The sequence below is a fragment of the Rhinatrema bivittatum genome, chromosome 1 (genome assembly GCF_901001135.1).
Source record: "Rhinatrema bivittatum chromosome 1, aRhiBiv1.1, whole genome shotgun sequence".
In the NCBI taxonomy this organism is placed as follows: domain Eukaryota; kingdom Metazoa; phylum Chordata; class Amphibia; order Gymnophiona; family Rhinatrematidae; genus Rhinatrema; species Rhinatrema bivittatum.
This window is the reverse complement of record NC_042615.1, coordinates 424,923,690-424,945,256: the sequence shown is the minus strand read 5'-3', so window position 1 is coordinate 424,945,256 and position 21,567 is coordinate 424,923,690. Positions and strand designations below refer to the sequence as shown.

The following is a 21,567-nucleotide window of genomic DNA, read 5'->3' as shown; positions in this document are numbered from 1 at the left end:
AGGAAAAGATGTCAGTTGCAATATCAGTCTGACATTTTTCCAGCCTTCTGCTGATAAAAGACTTCACTATTATGGTAACAAGGAGATGAAAATATTGTCAGTTCAGTTATCAGTTGGGGTACAATGACGAAAGTGAAGAAATGCTGAGTGAAGTAATGGGTGAAAAGTATGAAAAGGAAATATTTGGACACTGGAAGAGCTACTGGACAGAGGAATTTCTATGGTTGACAAATTTAAACTGCTAAGTCAAAGCCTTAAGTTAGCAGGAGAGCTGCCTAATTCAACAGATGCTTGTGAATTGAGTTAGCTTAATGAAGCATACATGGTTTTCACTGGTACCTAAAAGCTTAAATGGTCTCATTATAGTCCATTCAAATAGCTCAGTGATAAGTGCTCAAACAGGAGGTGGAGTGGGTAAAAATTACACATGCAAATTGTACACAAAAGAGAAGAATGTGTAATTGGAACTTCTGCTTGTTCTATTATATACAATCTTTAATTCATAGTACCACTGTTTTATCCAAAAGGACATTTACAAATTTATAGATGAGCTATTGTAAATTTGTAAATATAGTTTTGTGACAAGCTTCGGAATAAAACAGTGGTACTGTGAATTAAAGACTCATTTCATATAATAGAAAAAGCAGAAGTTCCAATTACAATCATTCTGTTTTGTAATACCAATGCTCTACAGCAGAGCTTTCCAAAGTGTGTGTCGCGACACTTTACTGTGTCGCCTGCAGTGTGCCGGTGTGTCGCGCAAGCCCGGTGCACGTGACACACCGGCAAGTGGGAGCCAATGCGGCCGCCAGTGGACCTCATCCCACTGGCGGCTTAGTACTGAAGAATCGCTGTGCTCCGTGCCAGCAGGAAGATCGGCAAGGCCGTGGTGGAGCTCACATCACCACGGCCAGAAGAAAAAGGTGACGTCTAAACGTGCAGGTGCTCCTTCTCCTTCCTGCCCATGCGGCCCCGGAAGAAAAATATTGAAGGAGCCGCAAGTGCAGAAGAGGAGCAGCGTTGTTGCTGCCAGCTAAGAAGAGGAGGAGGAGGCCCGGTAGCAGGGTCCCCACCGCGGATCGGCCGGAGAAGAGCAGAGCCGCCGCTGCCGCGGATCGGCCCAAGAAGAGCAGAGCCGCCGCTGCCGCGGATCGGCCCGAGAAGAGCAGGGCCGCCGCTGCCGCGGATCGGCCCGAGAAGAGCAGGGCCGCCGCTGCCGCGGATCGGCCCGAGAAGAGCAGGGCCGCCGCTGCAGAGCCCATCCTGCAGCGACCCGTGAAGAGGAGGCCCAGAGGTAAGAGAGAAGCTGAGGGCCCGTAGAGTGCGTGTGAATGCATGGGTGCCTGCCCGAGGGTGCGTCTGTGTATGAGAATGTATGGGTGTCTTCCTGGGGTTTGTATGTGTGAGAAGAGGTGCCTGCCTGTGTGTGGTGTATGGGTGTGTGTGTGAGAATGAATTGGTGCCTGCCTGGGGGTCTGTGTGAGAATGAATGGGAGCCTGCCTGGGGGTCAGTTTCAGTGTGTGAGAATGACTGGGAGCTTGCCTGGGTGTGTGTGTTTGTATGAGGATGATTGGGAACTTGCCTGGGTATGTGTGTGTGTATGTGAGGGAGCCAGAGAGAGTGAGAGCATGAGTGTGTATGAGAAAATCCAGGGGAGTAAGAGTTTGTGTGGGGGGGTGTGTGTGGAGGGGAAGAGAGTGTCTTAGAGCCTGAGAGTGTGTCAGTGTTTGTGAGAGCGAGAGGTTATGGTGGATATAAGAGCATGAATGTGTATGTATGTGACAGTGTATGTGTGAGAGAGAATGGACATGTGAGAATGTGTGTGAGAGAGAGAGGATAACCTCCTAATCCTTGACAATATCAGGGTGACTGGAAATCAAGAGCTCCAAAGTATGGACAGCAGGGGCTTTTTAAAATCCTTATTAGTTTTAATTATTGGGTGTTATTTGATAAATGTGCTGTTTTGAAATATTTTATTGGTGTTTGGGAAATTGTAAAAAATGTATATGATTTTAATTAATAGAAATTCTATTTATCAATAGTTTTAAAATATTCTTTTATTAGTATGGTTTTACTATTATAACTGATGCTTTATGTTTCATGAGGAGTGGTGGTTCTGTTTTTCCATTGTTAATACATAGAGTCTGGCTTCTTGGGATTTCCATTTCAGTTTTTGTCTAATTTGTGCTCCTTTATTTTGTAGTCTGTATTTGGTGAGGGTCTGTCTCTGCTCTGTGTGTGTGACCATGATGAGAGATTCTGTTAGCATAGGGATCTATAGCAATCTGGTTTGTTTTGTTTCCTCAGTAGGTGGTATATTGGTATTCTAGGACCCAGCTAATATTTACCCTTGCTTTTTCACAGGTAGGGGTATTGTTGTTTGAGTCCTTGGTGTTATTACTGTTACGTTATGATGGGATTGCAGTATAGATTTTGAGTGTCTTTTTTGCGGGGTTTTGTGTTAGTTCACAATGTGCCTGGCAGTGGAAGGTGTTTGTGCTGCTGTTACTGTGAGGTGACACCAGAATTTGAAAATATCTTTTAGTATGATGAGCTGTAAGGGAAACATCCAAGCTCCATTGTTTGGAGGAATTTCAGTGGATGCAGAGAGTTACAGAACTGGAGGTGCAGGATTTATATTGACATTCTGTCCCTTCCTATAAATTCCAGACTTCACTCTCATAGCCAAATAGAATTAGTTGAATGAAGCTATCAATAATTTTATAGTGTGAAACTGGCCAGCTTTTTAAAATTCGCAGAAGACCTTTTGGACTTTTTTATTAACATCAAATATTCAAAAGCTGTGTCCATCAAGCTCATATATCTCATTAAAGAGGTAAATTGAATAACACAATAACTTTGTTTTATTATTGTTACTCATAAATTATAACAATAACATTAATCTTGGAATATTATATATTTTTAATATAAATGAAAGGTTTTCACAAGATAGGTTGTGTCGTGAAACATTTTATTATGTATATATTTAAGGAAACATACGTAAATTGTCAAAATACATTTTGTTCATTTAACCTTTAACCTCTGGTTTGCTAGTAGATGAATTACTGTGTCCCGAAATTATGTTTGTCTAAAAAGTGTGTCACCAACATGAAAAGTTTGGAAAGCTCTGCTCTACAGTTTTAGCTGTATTTCAATCCAGGGCTAGGAAACATTTTCTCACAAGCTCTTAAAAGTTCCTGCTGGCACTTAGACATTTTTAATATTTTTCTAGCCTTGTTAATATTACAGTGAAATGTAATTTTTAATCTAATGAGAAAGTTTACCTCTTCTTGAGGATGTGGCTTATCAGCAGACCAAACTTGTAACATAGATACATGAAGCTTCTGACGTCTCCTGCAATATGTAAAATACAACAATGTTAAAACATAAGGTAGCAACTGAATACCTTTATGATACTGTATATGAAAAGTATGCAAGAAATTCAGAAAGCAGAGTTGCTTACCTGTAACAGGTGTTCTCCCAGGTCAGCAGGCTGTTAGTCATCACAGATGGGTGACATCAGAAGGAGCCCGGCACGGAATACTTTTGTCAGAGTTTCTAGAAACTGACTGGCACACTGAGCATGCCTAGCATGCCACTATCCCCGCAGCCACGAGGAGTCCCCCCCTTCAGTCTCGTTACAAAGCATAAAAGACAAGCGAAAAATAAAATAAGAAAACAGATGAACCCAACCCTGCGGGGTGGCGGGAAGGTCTTGTTGAGGACTAACATCCTGCTGTCCTGGGAGAACACTTGTTACAGGTAAGCAACTCTGCTTTCTCCCAGGACAAACAGAATGGTAGTCCTCACAGATGGTTGAATACCAAGCTGCAGGCTGCCCCCAGAAAATAAAGGGCCAACAGACACCCAATAACATGCAACAGGCACAACAACAGGAGGCAGTCTGAACCACATACTGGGCTCTAGGTAGGGAGAGTTGGGTTCTCATTCTTGGAACAGGTTACGGAGGACAGACTGGCTGAAGACTCTGTCCTGTCGACCATCCTTGTCCAGACAGTAATGGGCTGCGAAGGTATGGAGAGAACTCCACGTCGCGGCCTTGCAGATTTCAGCAATAGGAACTCACAGAAGTAGGCCACTGATGCTGCCATGGCCTTCACTGAGTGCGCTTCCATTCGGCCTTCGAGCAAAAGGCCCACTTAACTCATTGCAGAAAATGATACAGTCTGCCAACCAATTGGCCAGAGTCTGCTTGCCCATCGCAACCCCAAGTCTATTTTTGTCAAAGTAGACGAAGAGTTGGGTGGACTGCCTGTGAGCTGCAGGGCACTCCAGGTACAAAGAGAGAGCATGCTTGCAGTCCAAGGTGTGCAGAGTCCGCTCACCTTGGTAGGGGCAGTACAATGGACTGATTCAGATGGAAGTCAGTCACCACCTTAGGCAGGAACTTAGGGTGATTGTGCAACACCACCTGTTGTGGAAGAACCTCGTATAAGGCGGATAGGTCACCAGGGCCTGTAGTTCACTGACCCTGCGAATGGAAGTAATTGCCACCAGGAAGATAACCTTCCAGGTGAGGTGTTTCAATTTGCAGGAGCACAGAAGCACAAATGGAGACCACATAAACCATGCTAGCACCTCGTTGAGATCCCAGGCCACAACAGGAGGACGCAGTCGAGGCTTCAATTGAAGTAAGCCTCTCATGAAGCACCCCACTAAGAGCTGCACCGAGATCGGAGTGTCACCCACTCTGCGGTGGTAGGCGCTATTGGCATGGAGATGAACTTGGATCGAAGTAGCTGCAAGAGACACCAGAGATAGTCCAGAAGCCGAGGTGTGGGACAAATGAAAGGGTCGAGACCCTGCTCCGCACACCAGACTGAGAACTTCCGTCACTTCGACTGGTAGGACATCCATGTGGAAAGCTTACAAGAAGCTACCAGGACTTGTGAGACGTTGTCTGAAAAGTTGAGGGACTTGTAACACTAGCCTTTCAACATCCAGGCCATGAGGGCCAACTACCGGAGGTTCAGGTGGCGCAGCCTGCCCTGATCCTGTGTGATGAGGTCGGGCGAGGTGCCTAGGCAGATGGGCTCCTGGACTGACAGGCCGCGGAGGATCAGAAACCAGAACTGTCATGGGCAATGCGGGGTTATGAGGATCATGGAGCCTCTGTTCCATTGGAGCTTCACGAGGGTCTTACCTATGAGCAGAATTGGAGGATATGCGTACAGGAGACCTGCACTCCAGGATTGGGCGAAGGCATCCACGGCTGGTTCCCTATCCTCCCTGCGCAGGGAGCAGAAGCAACCTTTGTGGTTCTGAGGGGACATGAAGAGATCCATGTCCGGCCGACCCCACCTGCAGAAGATCTTGTCTGCTACAGAGAGGTTGAGGGACCACTCGTTAGAGTGGAACATCCGACTGAGGTGGTCCGCCACCACATTCTCCATTCCTGCCAGGTATACTGCTCACAGGAGCATGGCTTGTTAGGGCTCCGACCCAAATCTGCGCTGCTTCCTGACAAAGGAGATAAGAGCCTTTGTCCCTATTTGTTCACGTACCACATGGCCACTTGGTTGTCCGTCTGTATTAAGACAACTTTGTGGGACAGGCAATCTTAGAACGCATAGAGTGCGTATTGCATCGCCTGGAGTTCCAGGAAATTTAATTGGCATCCCACCTCGGGCTTCGACCACACACCCTGTGCAAAGGCCACAGACATGGGCACCCCAGCCAATGTTGGAGGCATCTGTGGTAAGGATCACCTGAGCAGGAGGGGGCTGAAATAGGAGGCCTTTGCTCAGATTGGCTTCTTGTGCTCACTAGGCAAGGGAGATCTGGAGCAGCTCTGTTGTCTGGACCAGCATGGAGAGTCCTGAGAGGCTTGGTGCTACTGGGAACACAAGGTCCACTGCATCATTCTTATGGCTAAACGAGCCATCGGAGTGACATGCACAGATGCCATGTGGCCCAGCATCAGGAGCAGGTGAGCAGAGGCCGTCCGTCTGTCAGCGACAAATGGACCTGGCCAGGACAACTAGGGTCGCCATCCAATTGCTGGGGAGGAACGCCCTGGCCACCGTAATGTCCAGGTCCGCTCCAATGAAGCTGAGCCGCTGGGACGGCATCAGCTAGGATTTTGGATAATTGATGAGAAACCCCAGTGACTGGAGCACCCTGACCGTGGAGTGCTGGGCTTTGAGGGCTCCCCTCCCTCAAGGGACTCCTGATGAGCCAGTCATCCAAATATAGGAACACATGCACCCCCCCCCCCCCCCCCCCCCGCAGCGCAGATGTACTCCCACCACTACCAAGCACTTGGTAAAGACCCAGGGTGCAGAGGCCAGGCCGAAGGGTAGAACCCTGTATTGAAAGTGCCGCTGACCTACCACAAAGTGCAGGAATCTCTGGTGAAGTAGAAATATTGCAATATGAGCATAGGCGTCTTGCAAATCGAGAGAGCAGAGTAATCCCCCTGATAAAGCAGCGGAATTAAGGTGCCCAATGAGACCATCTTGATGCGCTCTAGCCTCAAGAACTTGTTTAAGGCTCAGAGGTCGCAGATGGGATGGAGGTCGCTCGATCTCTATGGAATGAGAAAGTACCTGGAGAACAACCCCCAGCCCTGCTGGGCAAGGGGAACCGGTTCAATTGCTTTTGACCGCAACAGGGCCGAGAGTTACAACTCGAAGGTAGTTGCATGCTCCACGAGGCTCCACCCTGGTGAGGGAGGGGAGACTGGCGGGATGCTGAGCAGATTTTGGCGATAGCCTCGCTTCACGATGGAGAACTCTCATCGATCGGTGGTGATGGGGGTCCAGCAATTTGTAAATAGGCATAGTCGGCCCCCAACCGGTGGGTCGGGACCTGTGGGCACCGAAGTTAAGCTGTGCCAGTCAAAATTCTGCCGCAGGCCGGGCCCAAGGCACACGTTGTGGGCATGGATGGCCCTTTGGGGCAGTCCGAACTAGACGAGCTCACGAGGCCGGAGGATATCTCCACTGCCTATAGAAGGGTTTCCTGGAGTCTCAACGTGGCGCCCAACAGGTCGCCGAGGAAGGGTCCAAAGTGCTGGTGGACAGTTTTTGCAGGGTTTCATGATGGTCCTTTAGTTGGGCCACTGTGTCCCAGACCCTATCACCGAACAGATTTCCCCTGTGCACGGGAGGTCAGCCAGCTTCTCCTGGACTTCAGGGTGGAGGTCTGAGGCCTTAAGCCAGGCCCAGCACCGGGCACTGATACCGGCCACCGACACCCTGTCCACCGTCTCAAATACATCGTAGGCCACTCACATTTCATGCTTGCCGGCCTCAAATTTCTTCTGCACGATGGACTCCAAGCCCTCTTGGAACTGCTATGGGAGACTTTCAGCGAGCTCCTGGACCTGCTTCCAGAGGTTACAGTTGTACTGATTCATATACAACTGATATGCCGCAATTCGGGCAATAAGCTTCGCCCCCTACCCCCGGAAGACTTTGCGGCCTAGGGCATCCAGGGCCCTCTGATCCTTCCTCGGAGGGGCAGAGGAGCAAGTGCAGGCCCATTTGGTCTTCTTGAAAGCAGACTCCATGACAACGGACTGGTGTGGGAGCTGGCTCTTCTGGAAGCCCAGGGCCTGTTGCATTAAATAAATGGCGCCCATCTTCCGGCTGACAGGGGCAACGGAGCCTGGGTGCTCCCATAAATGGTAGAGGACCTCAAGGAGGACCTCGTGCACCGGGACAACCACCACCTCCTTTGGGACCATCCACGAATTGGAGGACTTCTAACATTTTATGGCAGGTGTCCTCTTCAGTCAGCAGTTGATAAGGCACGGCCTCTGCCACCGCTTGAATAAAACTGGAGAAGGACAAATCCTCCAGGGGTGAGCGGTACTTCTCATCCGGAGGGGAAGGCTCCAATGGGAGATCATCCAAGGCCTCAGAGGAATCATCACCCCATGGGTCATAAGGGGCCTCCTCCTCCCCATGGACTTGTTTGGGTCGGGGAAAAAGGCCGAACCCTGGGTCCCAGCATCGATGGCCTGTCAAGGGGCCTCTGTGTTGGCCATGCAGGCATCGAGGGCCTCTGTGGACCTGGAGGCTTTGGGGCACCCGATGGCCCGAGACCGGGCTCAGGCACCGCCGGCGCGGAGCCACATCCTCCTCCTACGAGGAACCTGGAATAAGGATAGTATCTGAGGGTGGCATCGGTGGCGGTCGGAGCACAGGAGGACCTCCGGGCACCAGCTGCATTGGCAATGCATCGAGCAGCGTGTCCAGCCTCTCTAATAGGGGTGCCAACATTGATAGCACTGGCTCTTGTGCCAGTATGGGGGCCGGCACCAGTGGTTGCTCAAGGCCCCGAAGGGCATGGGGCACTGCCTGCTGGACCACATGGTCCAATTTCTCCCTAAATTTGGCGTGGTAAGCACCGATGAGGGAGAAAGCAAACAGACCATAACCTGGGGGTCCATGGAGGCTTGGTACCCGACACAGAGATCGGTGGGAATTGCCCTGGGCTCCCAGACCTACATTTATTCAGAATTTGTGGATCGCCTAACCCTAAAAGGTCTAGGCAATGTAACATAGTAATGATGGCAGAAAAAGACCAAAATAGTCCATCTAGTCTGCCCAGCAAACTTCACAAGGTAGTAACTACCGCTCCATGCAGGTTACCCCCATGTTTCTGTTAAGGGTAGTAACTGCCACTCGGAGCAGGTTACCCCAAGCTTTATTTATTATGTACAAGATACACAAGATAACATTCATAAACAATTCCAACATATCATAAAATGGCAAACAATATAGCATACAAATCATAAAATAATAAAATCAAATTCAAACTTCATTAAACAAAACAGTATCGGGAGCAATAGTTAAAATACAGAAAGACCAAATAACTTCGCTAAAATAAGCTCATTTAAAAAAGAAAGGTTTTAATTACCGGTAATTTTCTAAAGGTCTTAAGAGAATCGCACTGCCTGATGTCTATTGAAAATGAATTCCAGAGGTCCTGCCACTGAAAACACACATTCACAAGTTATGTGGAGATGGGCTGTTTTTGGAGATGGAATTTCTAGAAGGCCTCACAGAGAAACGTAGTAGTCGAGTAGGTTGATAAAATTTAAGGATAGCATTTGCCCAGTGGCAAGAGTCATCATTGAGAAGTTTAAAAATTAGCATTCCTAATTTGTATTTACTATGCTCTTCAATGGGGAGCCAGTAGAAATCTATCAAAGTAGCAGTGATATGATCCTGGCGCCTCAGGCCTGCTAGGACATGAACTGCTGAGTTCAGAAGTATCTGAAGAGGGTGAATGGTGGTTTTAGGCCTATGTATAAGCTGTTACAATAATCAAGAATGGGAGAGATAGACGCTTGAAGCACTGTGCGGAACTCAGGGGATGTAGCAATTTTTAAAGACCAGATAGCACTCGTATCTATAGAAGTCGTGCGAGATGACTTGTTTCATCTGTGGACAGAAGGAGAGGGTATTATCAAGTAGGACACCTAAACTTTTTATTTGAGATTGAAGTGGGAAATGCTGACCACTGAAAGGGATAGACTTTTGTTGAATGGTAATATAGGGACCGAGAATGAGAATGAACTCTGTTTTAGTCATATTAAGAGACAGTTTGTTATGCTTTAACCAGCTAGTAAACAAATTTGTAGTAGATGCTCAACAGTAACTTGCCATGAAGAGTGTAGACGAATCGCAAGCTGAATATCATCAACATATACATTTGTAACAATCTGTAAGAGAAGAAAGTATTTTACAGATGGGTGCAAAATATATATTGAAAAGACAGGCAGAGAGAGCAGAACCCTATGGAACCCCGGTTTTCATGGGGGAAGGAGAGGATGTTCCGATATTTTATAGTTTGAGAACGATCAGAGATACGATTTGAACCACTTTAGAACTATGTCTAAGAGAGCATATTCCTGAAGATGAAAAGTAGGATATTATGATCAATGATATTGAAAGCAGAAGATATGTCTAAGGAGACAAGAAGGAACTGATGCCCCGCCTCAAAGTATCCGTGAGAGATAAGAGAAGGAGTTCAGTATTGAGAAAGCATTTGAAACCATATTGATGAGGATCCAGTAGCTCAAATTTTTCAAGATGTTCTTAAAGTTGTTTTAAGGCAGCAGATTTGAGTATTTTTGAGAAAAAAAGGAAGATTTGAAATGGGCCTATAATTGCCGGGGTCAGACGGGTCAAGTTTTTTCTTCTTGAGAAGAGGCCAAATTATGGCTTTTTTGAGCAAGGAGGGAATGATACCTCCTCTGAAAGATAAATTGATCAGTTTAGAGAAAATAGGAGCAAGGACATTTCTAAAGGCCTTAAAGAGGAAGGAAGGGCATTGACTGGAGGGACATACAGTGTTACTGGAGTTTTAAATTAGCGTTTCAACCTCAGTCGAGGGGACGTGTTCAAATTTATTCCAGGAGGCTGAAATAAGAGATGTTGGATTTGTGTACCAGCATGGGACTGAAGAAAAAGCAGAGTTGCTTACCTGTAACAGGTGTTCTCACAGGACAGCAAGATGTTAGTCCTCCATATGGGTGACATCATCAGGATGGAGCCCAATCATGGAACTTTGACTGGCACCTACTGGGCATGCCCAGCACAGCACCAACCCTGCAGCCAGCAGGGGTCCCCCTTCAGTCTCGTCTTATTGTAAAAAGTAAATGCAAAAATAAAATAATAAATCATAAGCGAACACAACTCCGCGGGGTGGCGGGAGGGTTTCGTGAGGACCAACATCCTGCTGTCCTGTGAGAACACCTGTTACAGGTAAGCAACTCTGCTTTCTCACAGGACAAGCAGGATGGTAGTCCTCACATATGGATGAGTACCGAGCTGAGGATGTCCGAGCAATGCACCAAATATACCAAAAGACGTGCAACAGGCACAAGAACTGGGGTGGAATTTGGTAGAGGGCATCTGGAACCCTACCGGGTTGGCGGAAGGATGTTGGTACCACTGTTTGCAAATAAGTTGCGTAGCACAGACTGGCCGAAGATGGAATCTTGTCTGCCAGCCGTGTCTAAACAATAATGGGCTGCGAAGGTGTGGAGAGAGCTCCAGGTAGCAGCCTTACAGATGTCAGCAAGCGGTACAGAGCGTAGGTGCGCTACTGATGTTGCCATGGCCCAGACAGAGTGTGCTTTAACACGGTCTCGAAGCGGAATGCCTGTCTGTTGGTAACAAAAGGAAATACAGTCGCTAACCAGGAGGAGAGAGTCTGCTTACCCACAGGTTTGCCCAATTTGATGGGATCAAAGGAAACAAACAATTGAGTGCATTTCCTGTGGGCAGCTGTATGGTCTAGACCAGAGCTTTCCAAAGTGTGTGTCGCGACACTTTAGTGTGTCGCCTGCAGTGTGCCGGTGTGTCGCGCAAGCCCGGTGCACGTGACACACCGGCAAGTGGGAGCCAATGCGGCCGCCGGTGGACCTCATCCCACTGGCGGCTGAGTAGTAAAGTATCGCTGTGCTGTGTGCCGGAGACGCACAGCAGGAAGATCGGCGGGGCCATGGTGGAGCTTACGTCACCACGGCCCAAAGAAAAATGTCACGCAGATGCTCCTCCTTCCTTCCTGCCCACGCTGCCCCGGAAGAAAAATGTTGCCGGAGCCGCGCGGGCAGAAAAGAGGAAGAGCAGGTGCTCCGCCTCCTTCCTGCCCATGCGGCCCCGGAAGAAAAATGTTGCCGGAGCCGTACGGGCAGGAAGGAGGTGGAGCATCAGCCACGTGCAGAAGAGGAGCAGGCCAGGTAGCAGGGTCTCCACCGCGGATCGGCCCGAGAAGATCAGAGTCGCCGCAATCAGCCAGAGAAGATCAGGGCCGCTGCAGAGCCCATCCTGCAGCAACCCGTGAAGAGGAGGCCCAGAGGTAAGAGAGAGGCTGAGGGCCCGATGAGTTGTGTGCGTGTATGAGGTGCGTTGAGAGATTGGGTGCTTGTATGAGGTGAGTTGAGAAATTGGGTGCCTGTATGTGGTGAATTGAGAGATTGGGTGTGGGAGTGAGGACCTGAATTTTTGCAGAGACAGCATGTGAGAGTGTGTGTGTGTGTATGTGCGTGTGAGAAAGACAGCATGTGGGAGTGAGAGCCTGTGCTTGAGCACGACAGCATGTGGGAGTGAGAGAGAGCCTGGGTGTGTGAGAGTCAGACAGCATGTGCAAGAGAGAGACTGTATGAATAATTGTATATGAGAGAGCATGTGAGAGCGTGTGTGTGTGTGTGTGTGTGTGAGAGAGAGAAAGCATGTGAGAATGAGAACCTGACTAAATGTATGAGGGAAGAAGATAGATGGAGAGAAAAGAAATAGAAAAAAAGACAATATGAAAGGAATTGGCAAAAAAATAAGAAAGGGGAGGTGGAACAAAAAAAACCTGTGACAAAACAGATTAGAAAACTAAGATCAGACAGCAAAGGTAAAAAAAAAAGAAATAAATTACTTTTTACTGATTGGCACATGTAATCTTTGGTAATGTGCAAGAGTGGCATTTTCTCCATGCGGATCTCACTATGTACGAGATCAACATGGAGGAAGTGGAAGCCCACGGGGCCTGCACAGAGGAGGCAGCAGAATGGGCTTCAGTGCCAATAGCAGCAATCAGCGCCTCCCAAATAGCCATGTGGCAGCAGTGACAGTGGCAGCAGAGGAATGAGAGAGGCTCCAAGGTTGCTGGCAAAAGAAAGAGAGGGGGTCTGCCTTTAGTGTGTGCATGTGTATGAATGGGAGTCTGCCTGGGGGTGTATGTGTCTGAATGCATGGGTGCCTGCCTGAGGGTGTGTCAGTGCATGAGAATGTATGGGTGTCTTCCTGGGGTTTGTATGTGTGAGAATAGATGCCGGCCTGTGTGTGGTGTATGTGTGTGTGTGAGTGTGTGAGAATGAATGTGTGCATGCCTGGGGGATGGTGAGGGAGTGGTGTGAAAATGAATGGGAGCCTGCCTGGGGGTCAGTTTCAGTGTGTGAGAATGACTGGGAACTTGCCTGGGTGTGTGTGTATGTGAGGGAGCCAGAGCGAGTGTGTATGAGAAAATCCAGGGGAGTAAGAGTTTGTGTGTGGAGGGGGAGAGAGTGTCTTAGAGCCTGAGAGTGTGTCAGTGTCTGTGAGAGCGAGAGGTTATGGTGGGTATAAGAGCATGAATGTGTATGTATGTGACAGTGTATGTGTGAGAGAGAATGGACATGTGAGTCTGTGTGACAGAGGATAACCTCCTAATCCTGGACAATATCAGGGTGACTGGAAATCAAGAACTCCCACGTATGGACAGCAGGGGCTTTTTAAAATCCTTATTAGTTTTAATTATTGGGTGTTATTTGATATGTGCTGTTTTGAAATATTTTATTGGTGTTTGGGAAATTGTAAAAAATGTATATGATTTTAATTAATAGAAATTCTATTTGTCAGTAGTTTTAAAATATTCTTTTATTAGTATGGTTTTACTATTATAACTGATGCTTTGTTTTTTGATTTTATTTGTTTTATGAGGAATGGTGGTTCTGTTTTTCCATTGTTAACACACAGAGTCTGGCTTCTTGGGGTTTCCATTTCAGTTTTTGTTTAATTTGTGCTCCTTTATTTTGTATTCTGTATTTGGTGAGGGTCTGTCTCTGCTCTGTGTGTGTGTGACCATGATGAGAGATTCTGCTAGCATAGGGATCTATAGCAATCGGGTTTGTTTTGTTTCCTCAGTAGGTGGTGTATTGGTATTCTAGGACCCAGTGTAATATTTACCTTTGCGTTTTCACAGGTAGGGGTATTGTTGTTTGAGTCCTTGGTGTTATTACTGTTATGTTACAATGGGATTGCAAAATAGATTTTGAGTGTCTTTTTTGCGAGGTTTTATTTTAGTTCACAATGTGCCTGGCAGAGGAAGGTGTTTGTGCTGCTGTTACTGTGAGGTGACACCAGCATTTGAAAATATCTTTTACTATGATGAGCTGTAAGGGAAACATCCAAGCTCCATTGTTAGGGGGAATTTCAGTGGATGCACAGAGTTACAGAACTGGAGGTGCAGGATTTATATTGACATTCTGTCCCTTCCTATAAATTCCAGACTTCACTCTCATAGCCAAATAGAATTAGTTGAATGAGGCTATCAAATAATTATATAGTGTGAAACTGGCCAGCTTTTTAAAATTATGCAGAAGACCCTTTGGACTTTCTTATTAACACCAAATATTCAAATCTGTGTTCATCCCATCAAGCTCATATATCTCATTAAAGAGGTAAATTGAATAACACAATAACTTTGTTTTATTATTGTTACTCATAAATTAGAACAATAACATTAATCTTGGAATATTATATAGTTTTAATATAAATGAAAGGTTTTCACAAGATAGGTTGTGTCGTGAAACATTTTATTATGTATATATTTAAGGAAACATACATAAATTGTCGAAATACATTTCATTCGTTTAACCTTTAACCTCCGGTTTGCTAGTAGACTGAATTACTGTGTCCCGAAATTATGTTTGTCTAAAAGTGTGTCACCAACATGAAAAGTTTGGAAAGCTCTGGTCTAGACAAAATGCTAGAGCACGTTTACAGACAAGGGTATGCAGAGCCCGTTCTCCTAGGTTTGAGTGGGGCCTGGGAAAGGTGGTGAGTAGTTTAATGGATTGATATGAAACTCCGATACTACCTTAGGCAAAAACTTAGGGTGAGTGCGGAGCACTGCCCTATCATCCAGAAGTTTAGTATAAGGCGGGTAGGTGACTAAGGCCTGTAACTCACTAACTCTGCGAGCCGAAGTGATCGCCAAAAGAAAAAAAATCACCTTCCAGGTGAGATAGCGGAGATCACAGGATTGGAGAGGCTCAAACGGCGGCTTCATGAGCCATCCCAAAATCAAGTTGAGATCCCAGGAAGGGGCCCAGAGGGCGCAGTGGAGGTTTAAGATGAAGCAAGCCCTTCAAAAAGCGTGTTACCAGGGGTTGTACTGAAATAGGTACATCCCCAACACCTTTATGGAAGGCGGCTACTGCACTGACATGTACCCTGATGGAAAAAGTTTGGAGACCTAACTCTGACAGGTGCCAGAGATAGTCCAAAAACTTCGGTGTGGAACAAGTGAAGGGATCAATGGACATGAAAGTACACCATACCGTAAACCTGTTCCATTTGTAACGATAACACTGCCTTGAGGAAGGCTTTCATGAAGCTAGTAGGACATAGGAAACCGGCTCTGAAAAGTTAAGAGGTTGAAGTATTAACCTTTCAACATCCAGGCAGTCAGGGAGAGGGCCTGGAGGTTGGTGTGACTAAGGAAACCATTGTTCTGAGTGATCAGAAACGGGTCCTTCCCCAGAGGAATATGCCAGTATACTGATAGGTCATGGAGAATTGGCAACCAGACCTAGCGTGGCCAATGAGGGGCTATGAGAATCATTGGTCCTTTGTCCCTTCGCAGCTTCAAGAGAGTGGAAGTGGAGGGTACGCATAAAGGAGACCACTGGCCCACGAGCGGGAAAAGTGTCTCTTGGTTGAAGGTGTTGGCTGCTAGTGAGAGAGCAGAAGTTCCTTACTTTGCGGTTGTGAATTGACGAAAGAGGTCTATGTGAGAGTTGGAAGAATGAGGCTTGGAGCGTCGTGCCCCCTTCTGGGCTGTCTCCACAACAACTGAGTGATGATCTAATTGAGTTCTCTGGAAGCCAGGGGCTGACTGGACTAGGTAGATGGCATCTGCCTTCCGGTTGACAGGTGCCACAGAGACAGGGTGCTCCCAATTCCTCTGTAACAGGTCTAAGAGGATTTCATGAATGGGAATGGACATGATTTCCTTAGGAGCATCGATGATGCCTACAGTCCTCTTCCGTCTGAAACTGGAATGGAATGGTTTCAGACATTTCTGTTACAAAATTGATGGACAAGTCCTCTGGAAGAGAGCATTTCCTTTCATCAGGAGGAGAGGGCAAATCAACAGAATCCTGGGACGAATCACCAGTCCAGGGATCATACGGTTCATCACCAGCTCCCATATGTTCATCAGAAGGGAGTAACGGTGTTATTCCAGAAGGTACGGGCCTAGGCATCGATGGCTTTGGAAGTGGAACCGAAGGCATCGATGGAGGCACCGATGGAATAGGTGACATCGATGGATGCGTCTGTGGTAGCACTCCGGAGGGCGGAATGGAGATCGGTGATTCTTCTTCTTCCGATGACAAGGGTATCGGTGAGGAAGGAATCTGGACCATCGGTTCTCTCGAATGCACCGGTGGAAGGGCACCGATTAACTTGTCCATTCTTACCAAGTGCCATGGGTATCTGATCGGTGGCCGGCTCGGGAACCAGCACCGGCATTGATGGAGGATTGAACCCCTGGAGTGCTTTTCCGATGGCCTCTTGGATCATCCGATCCAATTCCTCACGGAAACCTGGGGCACGGATACCAGGTTCCGAAGTAGGAGGCAGCACTGGCGTAGCCAGAGGGTCCACCAGTGAAGGTGGAATCGCGGATCCTGGCACCTGTCCGGATGGGGAACGCCTCGGTGACCCAGAGAGAAGAGAATGGGGCCTTTTCTGTTCTGGACTTTTTTGTCGGTGGCTCAGACGACGTCGATGCCGAGCTTTGCTTGTATCGGTGGCCTGAGCTTTACGGTGGCGGTGTTTTTCTCGATGTTCCCCTCAGTCTTTCTCTTGAGGTGGAATAGAGGAGGTCGACACCCGCGGAGTCAAAGCCAGACGGGCAGCAGCGGTTTCCAGGTGCTGGCACGAGGTAGACTGTACTGGTTCAGATGACGAAGCTATTGATGGTGTTGGGTTTTTGGGAAAAAGAGAAGTCCCATCTTCTAAAGCCTAGCCTTGTGACCCCCTTTGGTATCATTTGGGCACATTTGGTGCAAGTAAGGACATCATGGTCGGACCCCAAACATCACACAGACCGTGTGAGGGTCAGTGATGGACATCGTTCGAGTGCAGTCAGGGCACCGACTGAAACCCGCCGCCATGGCCTCGACAAAATTTAGCCGCGGTGCGGTCGAGGGCTAGTAGGCTGCGAGAGAAAAACTCGACGGGAATCGACCGCAAGCAGGTAAACTTATCTTTCGACCGCGGAGCAAAGATATCAATAAGGGGACCCCATGTGGGGTAAAATTTAGAATTTTTTTGAAGAATTTCCGTGAGGAAAAATTCCTGTCAGGAATCTCTGAAGAGCTCCTTAACCCAATGCTGTGCGGAAAAAAGAAGACTGAAGGGGGACCCCTGCTGGCTGCAGGGTTAGTGCTGTCCTGGGCCATGCCCAGTAGGTGCCAGTCAAAGTTCTGGAAACTTTGACAAAGGTTTTCCGTGATTGGGCTCCATCCTGATGTCACCCATATATGAGGACTACCATCCTGCTTGTCCTGTGAGAGTGAGAAATTAAGTTTTTCAATTTTAAGACAGGGCCTCCTTGCCTCGGGGTCGCTTCAGAGGAGATTCGACCAAAGCCTGTGCCCCTCTGGTATCGGTGCCGGCACAGTGCAGTGATGGCCATCTGTGCCGGTGTCAGTGCTTCCCTCTGTGCTCAGTCCGGTCCTTCTCCGGCGCTGAGGAAGACTATCCCGAGGCTTTGGATTGGCCCAACGCCGGTGATGGGGTGAGCCCCCGCGCCTTTGTCATCATGATGGGACATCGAAGGAGACTGCTCAGAGTCAGAAGGATCCCCCTGGCTAGACGTCCCTTTTACTGGAGTCAATAGAGCCGATTGTTGGAAACCGAACAAGTGCACCATCTTGTCCAGGCAGGCCTGCCGGCTTTGTGGGTCATCTGAGCGCAACTAGGGCACCGACGAACATCGTGGGAAGACCCCAGGCAGAGAACGCAAACGTCGTGCGGGTCCGTGATGGACATAGTCCGCAGACACTGGGGCCACTTCCGAAAGCCAGTCACCATCGAAAAAAGATGACGCGAGGTCGGTGGCTGATGGCCACCAACTGCAACAACTTGGAAAAAATAAATTTACGGAACCACCAAAAGAACTGACATGTGAAGGGGTACCCTGGAGCGGGAAGTACCAGTGAAAAAAATAATTTTTCCCGTGAGAAAAAAAAAAAAAAAGGAGTGAAGAGCTCCAAAAACCAGCGAGACAACACCACTGCGGAAAAAAGGAGGCTGAAGGTAGACCCTGCTTGGCTGCGGGGAAAGTGGTATGCTGGGCATTCTCAGTGTGCCAGTCAAAGTTTCTAGAAACTTTGACAAAAGTATTCCGTGCCGGGCTCCTTCTGATAATGTCACCTATCTGCGAGGACTACTATCCTGCTTGTCCTGAGAGGAAAATAGTTACTTTGTTCATAGTGGTACTTTAAGCACCTGCCTCTGAAATGAGTTTCATGCCACAACAGGCTGCTGATTCTCCATATAATAATCTCAAATTACTCAGAACATCAAAAGATAGCCTGAATTTGGGGGCACTTGCTTTGTTACATTATCAGGTTTTAAAGGATAGGAGAGCATTATGAAGTTATGGGATTTGTCTGAATGCATATGTGCAGTAGACAGGTGTCAGTTACCGTAATTACAACCTGCTTCAAAATTACTCATATTTGGGTAACTGATTGTGACAAGCAAAGCAAAAAATCCAAAATGCCATCTGTGTTCCCTATAGAAAGCATATTCTTGGGGAAGTACCCAGTCACTAAAATTTCAAATCTGAATTCATAGGTATAATATTATCTCCAGGAAGGTGTTCAATTTAACTTTAATAGTGACTAGAAATTTGATAACTGACAACAGATCAGCAGAAAGGAGAAAGATAACATTTGCAATTGGTAAATATACTAATGTGTGAAATTCCTGATCACCAGCTTGGCACTTTCAACCTAAAATATAAAACCAGCCAGGGAGTGAGTCACTGTTGCTACTATACCATCACTAAGTGTTGATACAGGTACTAATGCTTCTACCTCCTTATGTAGGCTATTGTTTCTCATATTTACTGAAAGCCAACAGGCCAAATGAGACTGTGGAAAGAGCAGCACTTGAGAAGTCCCAGTTCATCCTCTCCCACAGCTTGCCTGCTAATTATCATAAGGGGTGAAAAACAAGGAACAAGAGAGCAAAAACGGGGAGGAAATCAAACAAAGGCTGAAGCAGGTGTGAAAAGCAAGCAAGAGACCACAGAGTCTATCGCATCAACTGAATGTCTTCAACAAGGAAGGACTTGATGGATGCTGGTGCCTCAAGTACCAACCTCTCTGAGCCATGATTCATAGCAGATTTCTTGGTCCTCTCTGCGCTGATGCAGATTTGTTCAAGGGGTAAGAGTCACTTTTCTCTTTAATAGCACCAGAAATCCTTGGCTTTGAAGATCATAACTTACCTCCCTCTTTATTGGAGGGGAAATGGCATTTATGCTGAGGCATCAAGTCTTGATGCAGTGTGTATGAGGACATCTTTTTAACTTGGGTGAAGGTTCCTTCTCAGATACTGACTTTTATTTATTTTAATTCAACAGGAGAAAAACAGCAACTTCAGAAATTCCTTGAGAGAATTCCCTGATCATAAAATCCTGGGGGTCAGGCATACACAAGCAGCTCAATTAAGCACATAGAGGGAAAGGCAAACGTACCTCACAAAGAGTTCATGGAATTCAATCAACAAATAGATCATATGTTACAGAAGCCTGGTTTTATTCCTGGCATGGTGAAAATCACAGGGGCAAAGTCAATTCAATCTTACCAAGAATGAGAAATAATATACTATAATGTAAGAAAATAAGTTTTGGGGTTTTTTGGAGCAGACTCGAAAAGAGAATAAAAACTAAATGAAGAAAAAGTTATTTACCTTTAACAGTTGTTCTATAGAAACTGCAGGACAAATCAGCCACACAATTGGGGTAACGTTATCTGACAGCACCAAGAAAGAAGAGCAAGTTTGCTTACCGTAAACTGTGTTTTCCGTAGATAGCAGATGAATTAGCCATGCTGTCTGGGACGGCCCCGGTCCTGTAGGTGGCGGAGCTCTCAAAGTAAAATTCTGAGTCTTGCTGAAGTGTGTGCTTGCTTGGCACCTCCCCCAACCTTCCAGAGTCTCCTCAGTCTGTGATAAAGCAGAGTAGGTAGTAGCAAGATTGTCCAGGGAGGTGGGAGGGTCAGCATGACTAATTCATCTGCTATCTATGGAAATCACCGTTCATTCAGCAGGATGAATTAGCCATGCTGTCTGGGAGTCTCCAGCTAGCAACTTGAGCGATACTTCTTGGTTGAATTTGCAATATTTTGCATGCTCAAGATGCGAAAGAACATTGCGGAAAGTCCTTGGTGGAATAAGTGATTAGGAAGTGCCCGCTTTTAGGATTTGTTTGCCCATAGAGGCATCCGCTGCTGTGAGTGTGTCCAAACAGTAATGAGTAATGAAGGTATGACGTGAGGACCAAGTTGCCGCTTTGCAAATGTCCAATATGGGTACATCATGCAGGTGGGCTATGGAAGCCACCACAGCACGCACTTGGTGCTTTAGAAGTCAAGGATTCTGAACGTCTTTAGTAGCAAAACTGAATGCAGTTTGTGATCCAGGATGACAGAGTTCTTTTTGAGACAGGTAACCCTGACGCACTTGGGTTAAATGAGAGGAAGAGTTGTGATGCTCTCTTATCTGAAGCAGTTCTCTGTTTATAGAAAGCCAGTGCTCGCTTGCAATCTAGCGTGTGTAGTCTACACGCAGCCTCATTAGTATGAGGTTTTGGGTAATAGGTTGGAAGAGTTATGATTTGATTAAGGTGGAAAGATGAAACAACCTTGGCTAGGAAGTTAAAGTCCGTTACGAACGCATCCTATCGTGATAGAACACTAGATACGGAGAATAGTGGACTAGTGCTTGAAGCTCGCTAACACGTCTTGCTGAAGTAAGCGCTATCAGAAAAAGTACTTTCCAAGCCAGGTATCTGGGGTGGCAGGTATCTAGAGGTTCAAAGGGTGGTAGCATAAGTTCTTCCAGTACAATGTTTAAATCCCACGGTACAGGGGTTTACGTATTGGTGGGCGTAGACATAAGATCCCTTTAAAAATCTAGAAATAAAAGGGTGAGTAGAAATTGGTGCATTATTGTGTAGAGAATAATACGCTGCTATTACGCTCAAGTGGATTCTGAGTGACGCCGTAGATAGCAAGTGTTGCTTACCTGTAACAGGTGTTCTCACAGGACAAGCAGGATGGTAGTCCTCACATATGGATGACATCATCAGGATGGAGCTCAATCATGGAAAACGTCTGTCAAAGTTTCCAGAACTTTGACTGGCCCCTACTGGGCATGCCCAGCATGGCACTAACCCTGCAGCCAGCAGGGGTCCCCTTTCAGTCTTATTTGATAGCTACAGGCAGTGCCGAAAAAATAAAACAAAATGTTACGAACCCAACACTGCGGGGCGGCGGGCGGGTTTCGTGAGGACTAACATCCTGCTGTCCTGTGACAACACCTGTTACAGGTAAGCAACACTTGCTTTCTCACAGGATAAGCAGATGGAGAAGGTACAGAGAAGGGCTACCAAAATGATAAGGGGAATGGAACAACTCCCCTATGAGGAAAGACTAAAGAGGTTAGAACTTTTCAGCTTGGAGAAGAGACGACTGAGGGGGGATATGATAGAGGTGTTTAAAATCATGAGAGGTCTAGAACGGGTAGATG

General features: G+C 46.9%; 1 protein-coding gene across 3 annotated transcripts in view; it reads right to left on the bottom strand.

The window, feature by feature from the left end:
• The window catches only part of NCBP1 (nuclear cap binding protein subunit 1), a 437,475-nt gene that overhangs the window by 290,845 nt on the left and 125,063 nt on the right, over positions 1-21,567 (bottom strand). For all 3 annotated transcript variants that reach the window (XM_029603603.1, XM_029603613.1, XM_029603623.1), the window contains one exon: positions 3,286-3,355. In XM_029603603.1, the coding sequence (XP_029459463.1) occupies positions 3,286-3,355 (70 nt within the window). The remainder of the gene's footprint in view (positions 1-3,285; positions 3,356-21,567) is intronic.